The sequence below is a fragment of the Cherax quadricarinatus genome, chromosome 15 (genome assembly GCF_038502225.1).
Source record: "Cherax quadricarinatus isolate ZL_2023a chromosome 15, ASM3850222v1, whole genome shotgun sequence".
Lineage (NCBI taxonomy): Eukaryota > Metazoa > Arthropoda > Malacostraca > Decapoda > Parastacidae > Cherax > Cherax quadricarinatus.
Genome location: NC_091306.1, coordinates 22,800,078 through 22,816,247, shown reverse-complemented (window position 1 = coordinate 22,816,247; position 16,170 = coordinate 22,800,078). Strand labels below are relative to the sequence as shown.

Genomic DNA, 16,170 nt, shown 5'->3' with positions numbered 1-16,170 from the left:
GCGAATGTTGAAAAACCGTGAATGTTTGGTGCCCCAATATATTGTAGGGAAATATATTACAATACTGCTTCCTTAACTTGTTGAACCATGAATAATCATAAAATACATGAAAACGTCGTAAATTGTACAAAATATATACGTTATGCTTTAATAACGTATGTTAATAACATGTATGTTGTTAAATACCACAGACTCCACCACTGCCTCCACCAATGCCTCCACCAATGCCTCCACCACTGCGAGTCCCTACTACCCTCCCTCCGATCCCCGCAACTGGCAGCCAGCCCTCCCACCACTCAGTGTGGTGAGTGTTTTGTTTGTTCATTATTTGCTATTAAACTATAGAATAAATAATGTAAACCCATTCATGACTGCATATTGGAATGGCTATTAGGAAAGGTATTAGACGGTGACATCATGTGTTTACTCTTGAACACTGCAAAGAATCGAACATTTCTGTTATTGCTAATAATAACAATAGTAATAATAATAATAATAATAATAATAATAATAATAATAATAATAATAATAATAATAATAAATATGATATAATTGAAGAAGGAAATTGTACAAAAATACAAGGGAGTGGTTGACACATCGTCAGTGTGACTTTGTTTATGCTGGAGTGAACATTAGTCTCCCTGCTCTTCCAAACATTTCACAATAATTCAGCGGCTGAGGCAGTGGTATTAATAACATATATGTTATAAATAATAATAGTACATATTATTAATAACATGTATTATTATTAACATGTATGTTATTAAATACCATTGCCTCAATCACTGCCTCTACCACTCCAGTCACACTCAATCTACAAGCGCCAAACACAATTAATTATTGTGAAATGTTTGGAAGAGTAGGGAGACTAATGTTCACTCCAGCATAAACAAAGTCACACTGACGATGTGTCAACCACTCCCTCGTATTTTTGTACAATTTCCTTCTTCAATTATATCATATTTTTTATTATTATTATTATTATTATTATTATTATTATTATTATTATTATTATTATTACTATTGTTATTATTAGCTGTAGCAGAAATGTTTAATTCTTTGCAGTGTTCAAGAGTAAACACATGATGTCACCGTCTAATACCTGTCCGAATAGCCATTCCAATATGCAGTCATGAATGGGTTTACATTATTTATACTGTAGTTTAATAGCAAATAATGAACAAACAAAACACTCACCACACTGAGTGGTGGGAGGGCTGGCTGCCAGTTGTGGGGGTCGGAGGGAGGGTCGGAGGGACTCGCAGGTGGCGAGAAACTTAAATATGATTTGGCGGCTGGGAATTTGGTGGCTGGGAATTTGGCGGTTGGAAATTCGCGAATGTGTGAAGCCCATGAAAGTTGAAAACGTGAATGTTGAGGGAGACATGTACATTACTGAAGGTAAAAAGATAAACTTTTGTTTTTCTTTTTGGGCCAACCTGCCTTGGTGGGATACATGAAGTTTACATGGAGAGGGTTTTGGGGGTCACCGCACCCACAGCACAGTCTGAGACCAGGCCTCGTGGTGGATCAGGGTCTGATCAACCAGGCAGTTACTGCTGGCTGCAAGCAAACTGATGTACGAATCACAGCCCGGTTGGTCAGGTACTAACTTTAGGTGCCTGTTCAGTGCCTTCTTGAAGACAGCCAGAGGTCTATTGGTAATTCCCTTATGTATACTGGGAGGCAGCTGAACAGTCTTGGGTCCTGGACACTTATCGTGTTGTCTCTCAGTGTAATTGTGGTGCCCCTGCTTTTCACTGGGGGAATGCTGCATCTCCTGCCGAGTCTTTGCTTTAATAGGGAGTGATTTTCGTGTGCAAGTTTGGTACTAACCCCTCTAGGATTTTCCAAGTGTATATTATGATGTATCTCTCTAACCTGCACTCCAGGGAATACAGATCAAGGGTCTTCAACCGATCCCAGTAATTTAGGTGCCTTATTGTACTTATGTGTGCTGTGAAAGTTCTTTGTACACTCCAGGTCAGCAATTTTGCCTGCCTTGAAGGGAGCAGTTAGTGTATGGCAGTATTCTAGCCTAGAGGGCACAAGCGATTTGAAGAGAATCATCATGGGCTTGGTGTTCCTAGTTTCGAAGGTTCTCATTATCCATCCTATCATTTTCCTAGCAGATGCGGTAGATACACTGTTGTGGTCTTTGAAGGTGAGATCCTTTGACATTATCACTCCCAGGTCCTTAACATTACTTTTTTGCTGTACTGTATGGTTAGAATTTGTCGTATGCCCTTGGAGTCTTGCAGTGTCTGCGATGGAGGTCACTGTCATGACAATCCAGGTGTCATCCGCAAAGGACGACACGGAGCTATGGCTTATATTTCTGTCTACGTGAGATATGAGGATGAGGAATAGAATGGAAGCAAGTACAGTGGAACCCCGAATATCAGCCGTGATCCATTCCAGAAGGTCAGCCTAAATTCGAAACGGCCTAAATTCGAAGCAATATTTCCCATAAGAATTAATGTAATTACAATTAACTTGTTCCAGACACCCAAAAAAAAAAAAATACATTTTGTAAAATTTAACTATAGTTTTACATACACAAAACAATGATAAATAAATATAAATATATATAAACATTACATACCTTTATTGAAGACTCGTAGGCATATGGAAGAAGGCGAGGAGGGGAGAGGGAGTTGGGGTTATTGTTTGGAAGGAGAATCCCCCTCCACAATGACTTCAGGCAACAAGTCCCTCTCTGGGGTTACTTCCCTTCTTTGTCTTTTAATGGCACTAGGACCAGCTTGAGAGTCACTGGACCCCTGTTGCACAAAATATCTGTCCAGAGAGCTCTGTTTCTGGCACCTATAAGATTTGCCTGAAGTGGGCCAAGGTTTTGTCACTGAACATGTTGCAGATATGGCTTGTTTCAGCTTGGTCAGGGTGATATTTCTCAGCAAAAGCTTGCACCCTACTCCACACTGCACAAATCTCCTTAATCTCTGAAGAAGGTACCTCCTTTCCTCTCTCTTCCTCCTCTTCTGAAGCAAGCTCCTCAGCTGTGATCTGATGTTCTTCCAGTTGAAGATGTTGCAGCTCTTCAGTGGTTAGATCTTCCCTGTGGTCCTCCACCAACTCTTCCACATCCTCATCACTCACATCCAACCCCATGGACTTCCCCAAAGACACTACAGATTCCATAACAGGCGTAAGGAGGTCAGGGTCAGCTTCAAACCCTTCAAAATTGCTCTCGAGGACATATTCTGGCCACAATTTTCTCCAAGAAGGGTTCAAAGTCCTGGAAGTCACTCCCTGCTAAGCCTTACCTATAAGGCTTATGCAGTTGTAGATACTGAAGTGATTCTTCCAGAACTCTCTTAGGGTCAATTCAGTGTCCGAGATCACTTCAAAGCACATGTGAAACATTTCTTTTGTGTAGTTTTTTTGAAGTTTGAAATGACCTGCTGGTTCATGGGCTGGATGAAAGGAGTGGTGTTAGGAGGCAGGAACTTCACTGTGATGAACTTACACTCCTCAAACAATAGGTCTTCCAAGTCTGAAGGATGAGCAGGAGCATTGTCCATTACCAGGAGGCACTTGAGTGGCAATTTATTTTCCTGGAGGTATTTTTTCACACTCGGGCCAAACACTTCATGGACCCAGTCAATCTACTCTTGATGATATTGTTTTTCTTGAAAACACTGGGATTTTCAGAGTGATACAACAGTATAGGCTTCACTTTGAAATCCCCACTAGCATTAACACAGAACAAAAGAGTTAGCCTATCCTTCATAGGCCTGTGTCCTGGCAGTGCCTTTTCCTCCTACATGATGTAGGTCCTCTTTGTCATTTTCCTCGAAAATAGGCCTGTTTCATCACAACTGAACACTTGTTGGGGTTGGAATTTTTCAGTCTCTACGTACCCCTTGAATTCCTGCACAAATTTTTCAGCCGCATGTTTGTCTGAACTTGCAGCCTCGCCATGCCTTACAACACTGTGTATGCCACTACGTTTCTTAAATCTGTCAAACCAGCCTCTGCTGGCCTTAAATTCACTAACATCAACACTATTTCCAGGTATTTTCTTTACGAGATCCGCATGCAACTGCTTTGCCCCTTCACAAATGAATGTCTCTGAAACACTACCTCCCATTAAGTGTTTCTCGCTGATCCACAACAACAACTTCACATCTTCCACTGCTTTTGATCTCCTTTTTCATTAACACGTTTACCCCTTTCGCCACATCAGCTTCCCTGATTTGTTCTTTCTTTGCCAGGATGGAAGTGATTGTTGATTTGGATTTCACATACATCCTGGCAAATTCCAGCACCTGCACACCACTCTCAAACTTCTTTCTTAAATTCAATTGCATTTCTCACTTTCTTTACCAAATGGATGGCATTCTGAACTTTGTGCCCATGGTGGCTTATTTCACTGTCGCACTTGATAAACAAGCACAAAAACCAATGGATTTTACAGAAATGTTTGGATGAATGTACGGAGTATATGCTCATTCACCAAGAGACACAGGGAGACTGACTCACTTATGCGCGGCATCCCAGCAGGAGGCAGGCTGATGCGTATAATACAGACGATTTACATGGCACCAGCCAAAATATGGAGCAAAATTTCCACCCAAAAATCTGCCTAAATATGAATCAGCCGATAAATGCAGCGGCCAATATTTGGGGTTCCACTGTACACGTACTGTGCGTCGTGGAACAGAGCTTTTCACCATAGCGGCCTCAGACTTTACTCTGTTTACTATTACTCTTTGTGTTCTATCTGTCAGGAAATTATAGAGCCATCTATCAGCTTTTCTTGTTATTCCTTTATCACGCATTTTGTGCACTATTACACCAAGGCCGCACCTGTCGAAAGCTTTTGCAAAGTCTGTGTATACTACATCTGTATTTTGTTTATCCTTTACAGCATCCAGGACCTTGTCATAGTGATCCAGTAGCTGGGATGGGCAGGACTGACCTACTCTAAACCAGTGTTACCCTGGGTTGTGTAACTGATGGGTATCTAGGTGGTTGGCATTCTTGCTTCTTAGAACACTTTCAAAGATTTTTATGATAGGGGATGTTAGTGCTATCGGTCTGTAGTTCTTTGCAACTGCTTTACAGCCACCTTTGAAGAGTGGGGCCATTTCTGTTGTTTTTAGTGTGTGGGGGATGACCCGTGTCCATGCTTCCTCTCCACAGAATGCTGAAGGCATGTGACAGAGGCTTCTTGCAGTTCTTGATGAACATGGAATTCCACAAGTATGGGCCTGGGGCAGAGTGCATGGGCTTGTCATTAATTGCCTTCTCAAAGTCTTATGGTGTTAGGATAATATCCAAGATTTTTGAGATAACCAAATTTTGGGTCTCGTTCATAAAGAATTCATTGGGATTGTCAACTCTTAGTCTGGGCAGTGACTTGCTGAACACTGAGTCGTATTGGGACTTTAGTATCTCACTCATTTCTTGGCTGTCATCTGTGTATGTCCCATCTCGCCTAAGCAGGGGCCCAATACTGGATGTTGTTTTTTCCTTAGATTTGGCATAAGAGAAGAAGTATTTTGGATTTTTTCAATTTCCTTTATGGCATCTAGTTCTTCCTGAGATTCTTGTCTCCTGTAAGATTCCTTCAGCTTAAGTTTGATATTTGCAATTTCATTAACCAGTGCCTCCTTCATATTTCAGATATCTTGGCCCCTCTCAGCAGCTCTGTGACTCTTCTCCTTCATCTGTCTAGGGAGCATCTCTCTCTTTCTAGTTTACATCTTCTTTCTTTTTCTTAATGGAATGTGCCTTGCACAGATCTCAAGAACCACAGTTTATTTTTTCTAGGCAAAGGTTCGGATCTATGTTGCTTAGGATATCTTCCTAGTGTGTTTCATTCAGGACATGGTTGACTTGTTCCCACTGTATGTTTTTGTTACTGAAATTGAATTTTGTGAAGACACCCTCATGACAAATCACACTTTGCTGGTCAGGAGCCCTGTGCATACATGTCAGTACCTCTATTATGCTGTCTTTGATATGGTTATATTACGTATCAGATCATCATTGTTAGTGAAGATGAGGTCCAGCATATTTTCTAGTCTTGTAGGCTGTAATATTTGCTGGTTTAAGGTGAATTTGGTGCAGAGATTTAACAGGTAGTAGGTTGGTAGACAGCAACCACCCAGGGAAGTACTACCGTCCTGCCAGATGACTGTGAAACAGAAACCTTTAACTGTTTTGCATGATGGTAGGATTGCTGGTTTCTTTTTCTGTCTCATAAACACGCTAGATAACAGGGATATCTTGTTACTCCTACTTACACTTTGGTCACACTTCACAGACACGCACATGCATATATATATTCATACATCTAGGTTTTTCTCCTTTTTCTAAATAGCTCTTGTTCTTCTTTATTTCTTCTATTGTCCATGGGGAAGTGGAAAAGAATCTTTCCTCCGTAAGCCATGCGTGTCGTATGAGGCGACTAAAATGCCGGGAGCAATGGGCTAGTAACCCCTTCTCCTGTAGACATTTACTAAAAAAGAGAAGAAGAAAAACTTTATAAAACTGGGATGCTTGAATGTGCGTGGATGTAGTGCGGATGACAAGAAACAGATGATTGCTGATGTTATGAATGAAAAGAAGTTGGATGTCCTGGCGCTAAGCGAAACAAAGCTGAAGGGGGTAAGGGAGTTTCGGTGGGGGGAAATAAATGGGATTAAATCTGGAGTATCTGAGAGAGTTAGAGCAAAGGAAGGGGTAGCAGTAATGTTGAAGGATCAGTTATGGAAGGAGAAAAGAGAAAATGAATGTGTAAATTCAAGAATTATGTGGATTAAAGTAAAGGTTGGATGCGAAAAGTGGGTCATAATAAGCGTGTATGCACCTGGCGAAGAGAGGAAAGTAGAGGAGAGAGAGATTTTGGGAGATGTTAAGTGAATGTACAGGAGCCTTTGAACCAAGTGAGAGAGTAATTGTGGTAGGGGACCTGAATGCTAAAGTAGGAGAAACTTTTAGAGAGGGTGTGGTAGGTAAGTTTGGGGTGCCAGGTGTAAATGAAAATGGGAGCCCTTTGAATGAACTTTGTATAGAAAGGGGTTTAGTTATAGGTAATACATATTTTAAGAAAAAGAGGATAAGTAAGTATACAAGATAAGATGTAGGGCGAAATGACAGTAGTTTGTTGACTCACGAAGTCGTAATGACACGATTGCAAACAAACCATACCCCGGCCGGGATTGAACCCGCGGTCAGAGAGTCTCAAAACTCCAGCCCGGGCTGGAGTTTTGAGACTCTCTGACAGCGGGTTCAATCCCAGCCGGAGTATGCTTAGTAGTTTGTTGGATTATGTATTGGTAGATAAAAGACAGTTGAGTAGACTTCAGGATGTACATGTTTACAGAGGGGCCACAGATATAACAGATCACTTTCTAGTTGTAGCTATACTGAGAGTAAAAGGTAGATGGGATACAAGGAGAATAGAAGCATCAGGGAAGAGAGAGGTGAAGGTTTATAAACTAAAAGAGGAGGCAGTTAGGGTAAGATATAAACAGCTATTGGAGGATAGATGGGCTAATGAGAGCATAGGCAATGGGGTCGAAGAGGTATAGGGTAGGTTTAAAAATGTAGTGTTGGAGTGTTCAGCAGAAGTTTGTGGTTACAGGAAGGTGGGTGCGGGAGGGAAGAGGAGCGATTGGTGGAATGATGATGTAAAGAGAGTAGTAAGGGAGAAAAAGTTAGCATATGAGAAGTTTTTACAAAGTAGAAGTGATGCAAGGAGGGAAGAGTATATGGAGAAAAAGAGAGAGGTTAAGAGAGAGGTGAAGCAATGTAAAAAGAGAGCAAATGAGAGAGTGGGTGAGATGTTATCAACAAATTTTGTTGAAAATAAGAAAAAGTTTTGGAGTGAGATTAACAAGTTAAGAAAGCCTAGAGAACAAATGAATTTGTCAGTTAAAAATAGGAGAGGAGAGTTATTAAATGGAGAGTTAGAGGTATTGGGAAGATGGAGGGAATATTTTGAGGAATTGTTAAATGTTGATGAAGATAGGGAAGCTGTGATTTCATGTATAGGGCAAGGAGGAATAACATCTTGTAGGAGTGAGGAAGAGCCAGTTGTGAGTGTGGGGGAAGTTCGTGAGGCAGTAGGTAAAATGAAACGGGGTAAGGCAGCTGGGATTGATGGGATGTTAAAAGCAGGTGGGGATATAGTTTTGGAGTGGTTGGTGCAATTATTTAATAAATGCATGGAAGAGGGTAAGGTACCTAGGGATTGGCAGAGAGCATGCATAGTTCCTTTGTATAAAGGCAAAGGGGACAAAAGAGAGTGCAAAAATTATAGGGGGATAAGTCTGTTGAGTATAACTGGTAAAGTGTATGGTAGAGTTATTATTGAAAGAATTAAGAGTAAGATGGAGAATAGGATAACAGATGAACAAGGAGGCTTTAGGAAAGGTAGGGGGTGTGTGGACCAGGTGTTTACAGTGAAACATATAAGTGAACAGTATTTAGATAAGGCTAAAGAGGTCTTTGTGGCATTTATGGATTTGGAAAAGGCGTATGACACGGTGGATAGGGGGGCAATGTGGCAGATGTTGCAGGTGTATGGTGTAGGAGGTAGGTTACTGAAAGCAGTGAAGAGTTTTTACGAGGATAGTGAGGCCCAAGTTAGAGTATGTAGGAAAGAGGGAAATTATTTCCCAGTAAAAGTAGGCCTTAGACAAGGATGTGTGATGTCACCGTGGTTGTTTAATATATTTATAGATGGGGTTGTAAGAGAAGTAAATGCGAGGGTCTTGGCAAGAGGCATGGAGTTAAAAGATAAAGAATCAAACATAAAGTGGGAGTTGCCACAGTTGCTCTTTGCTGATGACACTATGCTCTTGGGAGATTCTGAAGAGAAGTTGCAGAGATTGGTGGATGAATTTGGTAGGGTGTGCAAAAGAAGAAAATTAAAAGTGAATACAGGAAAGAGTAAGGTTATGAGGATAACAAAAAGATTAGGTGATGAAAGATTGGATATAAGATTGGAGGGAGAGAGTATGGAGGAGGTGAATGTATTCAGATATTTAGGAGTTGACGTGTCAGCGGATGGGTCTATGAAAGATGAGGTGAATCATAGAATTGATGAGGGGAAAAGGGTGAGTGGTGCACTTAGGAGTCTGTGGAGACAAAGAACTTTGTCCTTGGAGGCAAAGAGGGGAATGTATGAGAGTATAGTTTTACCAATGCTCTTATATGGGTGTGAAGCATGGATGATGAATGTTGCAGCGAGGAGAAGGCTGAAGGCAGTGGAGATGTCATGTCTGAGGGCAATGTGTGGTGTGAATATAATGCAGAGAATTCGTAGTTTGGAAGTTAGGAGGAGGTGCGGGATTACCAAAACTGTTGTCCAGAGGGCTGAGTAAGGGTTGTTGAGGTGGTTCGGACATGTAGAGAGAATGGAGCGAAACAGAGTGACTTCAAGAGTGTATCAGTCTGTAGTGGAAGGAAGGCGGGGTAGGGGTCGGCCTAGGAAAGGTTGGAGGGAGGGAGTACAGGAGGTTTTGTGTGCGAGGGGCTTGGACTTCCAGCAGACATGCGTGAGCGTGTTTGATAGGAGTGAATGGAGACAAATGGTTTTCAATACTTGACGTGCTGTTGGAGTGTGAGCAAAGTAACATTTATGAAGGGGTTCAGGGAAACCGGCAGGCCGGACTTGAGTCCTGGAGATGGGAAGTACAGTGCCTGCACTCTGAAGGAGGGGTGTTAATGTTGCAGTTTAAAAACTGTAGTGTAAAGCACCCTTCTGGCAAGACAGTGATGGAGTGAATGATGGTGAAAGTTTTTCTTTTTCGGGCCACCCTTCCTTGGTGGGAATCGGCCAGTGTGATAATAAAAAAAAGTTTGTTGAATATACCTGGTAAAGTGTATGGTAGAGTTATTATTGAAAGAATTAAGAGTAAGATGGAGAATAGGATAGCAGATGAACAAGGAGGGTTTAGGAAAGGTAGGGGGTGTGTGGACCAGGTGTTTACAGTGAAACACATAAGTGAACGGTATTTAGATAAGGCTAAAGAGGTCTTTGTGGCATTTATGGATTTGGAAAAGGCGTATGACACGGTGGATAGGGGGGCAATGTGGCAGATGTTGCAGGTGTATGGTGTAGGAGGTAGGTTACTGAAAGCAGTGAAGAGTTTTTACGAGGATAGTGAGGCTCAAGTTAGAGTATGTAGGAAAGAGGGAAATTATTTCCCAGTAAAAGTAGGCCTTAGACAAGGATGTGTGATGTCACCGTGGTTGTTTAATATATTTATAGATGGGGTTGTAAGAGAAGTAAATGGGAGGGTCTTGGCAAGAGGCGTGGAGTTAAAAGATAAAGAATCACACAAAGTGGGAGTTGTCACAGTTGTTCATTGCTGATGACACTCTGCTCTTGGGAGATTCTGAAGAGAAGTTGCAGAGATTGGTGGATGAATTTGGTAGGGTGTGCAAAAGAAGAAAATTAAAAGTGAATACAGGAAAGAGTAAGGTTATGAGGATAACAAAAAGATTAGGTGATGAAAGATTGGATATCAGATTGGAGGAAGAGAGTATGGAGGAGGTGAATGCATTCAGATATTTGGGAGTTGACGTGTCAGCGGATGGGTCTATGAAAGATGAGGTGAATCATAGAATTGATGAGGGGAAAAGGGTGAGTGGTGCACTTAGGAGTCTCTGGAGACAAAGAACTTTGTCCTTGGAGGCAAAGAGGGGAATGTATGAGAGTATAGTTTTACCAACGCTCTTATGTGGGTGTGAAGCATGGGTGATGAACGTTGCAGTGAGGAGAAGGCTGGAGGCAGTGGAGATGTCATGTCTGAGGGCAATGTGTGGTGTGAATATAATGCAGAGAATTCGTAGTTTGGAAGTTAGGAGGAGGTGCGGGATTACCAAAACTGTTGTCCAGAGGGCTCATGAAGGATTGTTGAGGTGGTTCGGACATGTAGAGAGAATGGAGCGAAACAGAATGACTTCAAGAGTGTATCAGTCTGTAGTGGAAGGAAGGCGGGGTAGGGGTCAGCCTAGGAAAGGTTGGAGGGAGGGGGTAAAGGAGGTTTTGTGTGCGAGGGGCTTGGACTTCCAGCAGGCATGAGTGAGCATGTTTGATAGGAGTGAATGGAGACAAATGGTTTTTAATACTTGACATGCTGTTGGAGTGTGAGCAAAGTAACATTTATGAAGGGGTTCAGGGAAACCGGCAGGCCGGACTTGAGTCCAGGAGATGGGAAGTACAGTGCCTGCACTCTGAAAGAGGGGTGTTAATGTTGCAGTTTAAAAACTGTAGTGTAAAGCACCCTTCTGGCAAGACAGTGATGGAGTGAATGATGGTGAAAGTTTTTCTTTTTCGGGCCACCCTGCCCTGGTGGGAATCGGCCAGTGTGATAATAAAAAAAAAAATTTAACAGCTCATGTTTGTGTGAATTTTCATCCGAGCCGCCTCCTGGGGTGATCTCTGCTAAAATATTATTTGCTACACTCCTCCATTTTAGGTGTCTCAGGTTCAAATCTCCTAGTAGCAAGATGTTTGGAGAAGGAGTTGGGAGATTTTCCAGACAGTGGTCAATTTTCAAAAGCTGCTCCTGGAAATGCTGGAAAGTTGCATCTGGAGGCTTGTATACAACCACAATGAGAAGGTTTTGGTTTTCAATATTTACCACCAAAACTTCAACTACATCATTTGAGGTGTTTAGTAGTTCTGAGGAAATGAGCGACTTTGTGGCATACAGGTCAACCCCTCCACCCCCCCCCCCTTGTTGCCTCTTTAGTTGGTTTGTTGAAAGAAAAATAAAATCTATTCTTGTAAATTAATAACCCCTTACAAATATGCAACTACAAATGCACAAGAATCTGCTATGATTAAATATCAATACATCAACTCTAAAAAAACAAGAAGCCTGTCCTCATATTAAGCATCACATATTGGAATATCTTTTGTTTTTGTATGACCATTTTATTTCATGAAGCTGAAGGTCCACATTAAATCTATATATATTAAAGGATGCAGGTAAACATATTTTGAAATGTACTGGAAAAACTTCATACTAACAAATACTTCAAATTCAAGAGATAAAACACCCTGGATATATGTACACCATTATTAAAATCAACTGTACAGCACATATAAGCTTTTTATTGGTAAACAAAGTACAAGCATTACTTGCCAACTCTGCAGCAAGAGACATCTCACAGGACAGACTGCCACTCTTGTTTTCTCCACAAATTTTGAATGAAACTTTAGTCCAATTAAGCCAACTTTATTTGCTCTTGATAACACCATCTGCAAAAATAGAAAGTAATTCATTTAGGTACAGGTATAATAATATATATCTTTATTTTTACAAGTACATGTACAAGGTATACAGGCCTAGGTGACATCAATGACTTATTACTGTATAGAAAGCATCTTGTTATGCAGAGCATTTCGAGCAAATTAGGTCAATTTTGTCCCAGGATGCAACCCACACCAGTCTAACACCCAGGTACCCATTCTGCTGATGGATGAACACAGACAACCAATGTAAGGAAACATGCCCAATGTTTCAACCCGGACACTCACCGCGTGAAGCGAGAGCTTTTGCCACCAGGCCACGGGCCACCGGTACATATAAACGCAGTTACACAAATTATCATACATGGTAACATGTGTAAATTACCTAGGACAATCCAAAATAAAGTCAGACAAACTTACTTATTTGCACTGGGGTCCTTGTAAACTACAATGGAACCTCGGTTCTCATAATTAATCCATTCGAAAAAGTCTGATGAAAACTTAATCGTATGAAAACTGAAGCAATATTTCCCATGAGAAATAACGTAAATCCAATTAATCCATTCCAGACACCCAAAAATATTAAAAAAAAAAAGTACATTTTATAGAGAATAACTATAGTTTTACATACAGAATACAATGATAAATAATTATAAATAACTCATGAAATGGATAAATGAACATTTAACATCACTTTTACCTTTACTGAAGATTCTTGTTGGTGTATGGAACACAGAGGAGGGGAGAGAGAGGAGGAGAGGTTATTGTTTGGAAGGGAAATCCCCATCCATAAGGAATTCAGGTATCTAGGCCATATCCAGGGTTTATTTATTTATTTATTTATTTATTTACAATTTGAGCACACATACAGAGGTACAAAAAAATACAGATAAGAGCAGCATGCCAAAGCCACTTATACTATGCATAGCATTACGGGCTGGCTTAAAATTAACTTAAGATTAACTAAGCAATGATGAAATCAGTGATAAAACATTAATGTAAACAGATTACTATAAAGCACAAGTGAGTATTACAAAGACAGGTCATATGGTTGCATGCATTGTTGTACATTCAGTAGAATGGAGTATTCTGTTTTTTACTAGCACTAGGACCAGCTCGAGTCACTGGACCACTGTCACACAAAAACTCTGTCCAGAGAGGTCTGTTTCTGGCGTCTCTTTAAGATTTGCCTAAAATGGGACAAGGCACTGTCATTGAACATGTTGCAGACACGGCGTGGAACAGCTTTGTTAGGGTGACATTTCTCCACAAAACTTTGCAACTCATGCCACTTTGCACACATGTCCTTAATCACTGAAGAAGGCACATTCTCCCCTCTCTCTTCCTCCTCCTCTGAAGCAATTTCCTCAGCTGAAGTCTGTTGCTGTTCAAGTTGAAGGTGTTGCAGCTCTTCAGCGGTTAGCTCTTACCTGTGGTCATCCACCTACTCTTCCACATCCTAGCCATTCACATCCAACCCCATGGACTTCCCCAAAGACAATAGATTCCACAACAGGCATAGGGTCATCAGGGTCAGCCTCAAGCCCTTCAAAATCACAAACGCATGGGATGCTTTGTGTGGGCGCTCGATTCTAGGAAATGAGTGGCCGAGTCACGCAGGTAGGCAGACGAGTGTGTTACAAACCATTTTCAACTGTACGAAAACCAAGTGAATGTACGAAAACTGGGACAAAATTTCAACGAAAAAAAGTCCTCGAAAACTATGGCATACGAAAACCGAGTTCCACTGTATTAAATGAAGAGTTCGAAAAATGACACCTTAATTTAGCTAAGTGAGTTACATACTAGATATAACATATATGTGTTTTCACAGACTGTTGTTTTGAATTTCTACAAAGGTTGATGAGTAACACTGAATAAACCTTCAAAAAGATGTATATGATTTCTTTAAGTGATTTATTTCCAATGGGGTCCAAAGATCCCAATGGAAATAAATCACTTTGACTTTTTTGGGGTTATCCGAGGTAATCTACACATATGCTGCTATACATGATAATTAATATAATTGTATTTATGTGTACCTGAATAAATTCACTTACTGTAGGTAATGTAACTTCTTTGTTGGGTTTATCAGGGCCACTGACAGCATAAGCTGTACTGAGCCCGGTTTCTTGATGGTACGAGGAAAAATTGTTGCCCAAGGCTGTGCGATGAGAGAAAAGGAACAAAAGTTCCTTTGTAAACAGAGACAGAAACTTGAAGTTTCCAATTAGATCCGGTGGACGCCCTTGCCAAGCCCCAGCAGAGAGGGACGCCCACACTCCCACCTGAGTTCAGTAACCGGCTTCCCACCAAGACCGATAAAGAATTTTCCACAGAGCTGAAAAAATGGAGCTGGCTAAAAGTAAGCCGATGAACAGGTGCCCCTCCTGTCGAGTGCTCGGCGGGTAAAATAGATGAGCGTCCCAGTGAGAACGAGGGAAATTTGCTACTGATGTTCAGGCGAGAGAGATACGTCCACACCCGACGAAGGCTGGTGCAGAAGCCAAAAGAACCACAGTAGCTTCCATCGCATTGTTATTGTTGTTGTTAAGGGTCACCTCGGCATAAGTATTAATTTTTGGTATTGGGATTTGCAAGGGTGACCTTATTGAGTCCTTCCTTTTCTTTCTTTCTTTCTTGGGGTTTATTAGGGCCACTGACAGCAAAAGCCGTATCGAGCCCGACTTCTCGATGGTAAGTAAGTAAGTTTATTCAGGTATACACAAATACAGTTACATAAATTATCATACATAGCAGCATATGTGTAGAGAACCTGGGATAACCCAAAAAAGTCAGAGGAAGGATTTGTTGCCCAAGGCTGGGCGATGAGAGAAAAGGAACAAAAGTTCCTCTGTAAACAGAGATAGAAACTTGAAGTTTCCAATTGGATCCGGTGGACCCCCTTGCCAAGCCCCAGCAGAGAGGGACGCCCAAACCCCCACCTGAGTTCAGTAACCGGCTTCCCACCATGACCGATTAAGAATTTTCCGCAGAGCGGAAAAAATGGAGCTGGCTAAAAGTAAGCCGATGAATAGGTGCTCCTCTTGTCGAGTGCTCGGCGGGTAAAATAGATGAGGACAAGCGTCCCAGAAAGAACGGGGAAAATTTATAACTGATACTCAGGCGAGAGAAAGACGTCCACATTCAACGAAGGCTGGCGCAGAAGTCCATTGAGCCCTTCCTCTCGGTAGTCTGAGTATATGCCGCTTAAATCTGAGTGGGAATTAGAAAAAAAAGCAAAGTTTCCTCCGGAAAGAGAAACAGGAACATGAAATTTCCAAGTTAGATCTGGTGGACCTCATGTCTAAAAACCGGCAAAAACGAAGCGTTTCACTCCCTAAGTAAGCACGTCTATAATCTACCAGCGCCCGAACCTTCATCCACGTTGACAATAACAAATTCCAGTGAACTTATATGTCATTATATTGAAATATTTTGTAATTTTATAGACTAGTACAATTCATCCTTTGATAAATAGATAATTATAATTTTTATTTTGGATTATGTTTTACTATAAATACCATGTTTAAAACCCATAAAACAATAATACTATGCAGATTTTAAGGTTAGGTTAGGTAAGGTTCGTCAGGAAACAGGACAAATGTTTCCTGACGCGGGTCTTAGTCAGATGATGACCCGCCTTTGGAGCTTTTGGTCATCTGACCGAGGCCTTCTGCTGGCTTACCGGTCCACCCCTTTAAAAATTATGGTCATTTATAACCAGTCTGTCATTGCAGATTTTAAGACTAGATTAAAGCTTTGCCTGAAATGCCGTGTGAAATAATAATAATAATAATAATAATAATAATAATAATAATAATAATAATTATTATTATTATTATTATTATTATTATTATTATTATTATTATTATTATTTTTATTATTATTATTATTATTATTATTATTATTATTATTATTATTAT

At 40.9% G+C, this 16,170-nt stretch overlaps 1 protein-coding gene across 4 annotated transcripts in view; it reads right to left on the bottom strand.

Annotated features, from left to right (window-relative positions):
* The window catches only part of mRRF2 (mitochondrial ribosome recycling factor 2), a 103,695-nt gene extending 88,868 nt beyond the window's left edge, over positions 1-14,827 (bottom strand). For 2 of the 4 annotated variants that reach the window (XM_070085213.1, XM_070085214.1), the window contains exons 1-2: positions 14,305-14,827; positions 12,134-12,253 (exon numbers count right to left, since the gene is read on the bottom strand). In XM_070085213.1, coding sequence (XP_069941314.1) covers positions 12,134-12,253 — 120 coding nt within the window. In that variant the 5' untranslated portion in view covers positions 14,305-14,827. The remainder of the gene's footprint in view (positions 1-12,133; positions 12,254-14,304) is intronic. The other 2 variants (XM_070085215.1, XM_070085216.1) reach the window with 1 other exon arrangement.
* Positions 14,828-16,170: the final 1,343 nt, after the last annotated feature.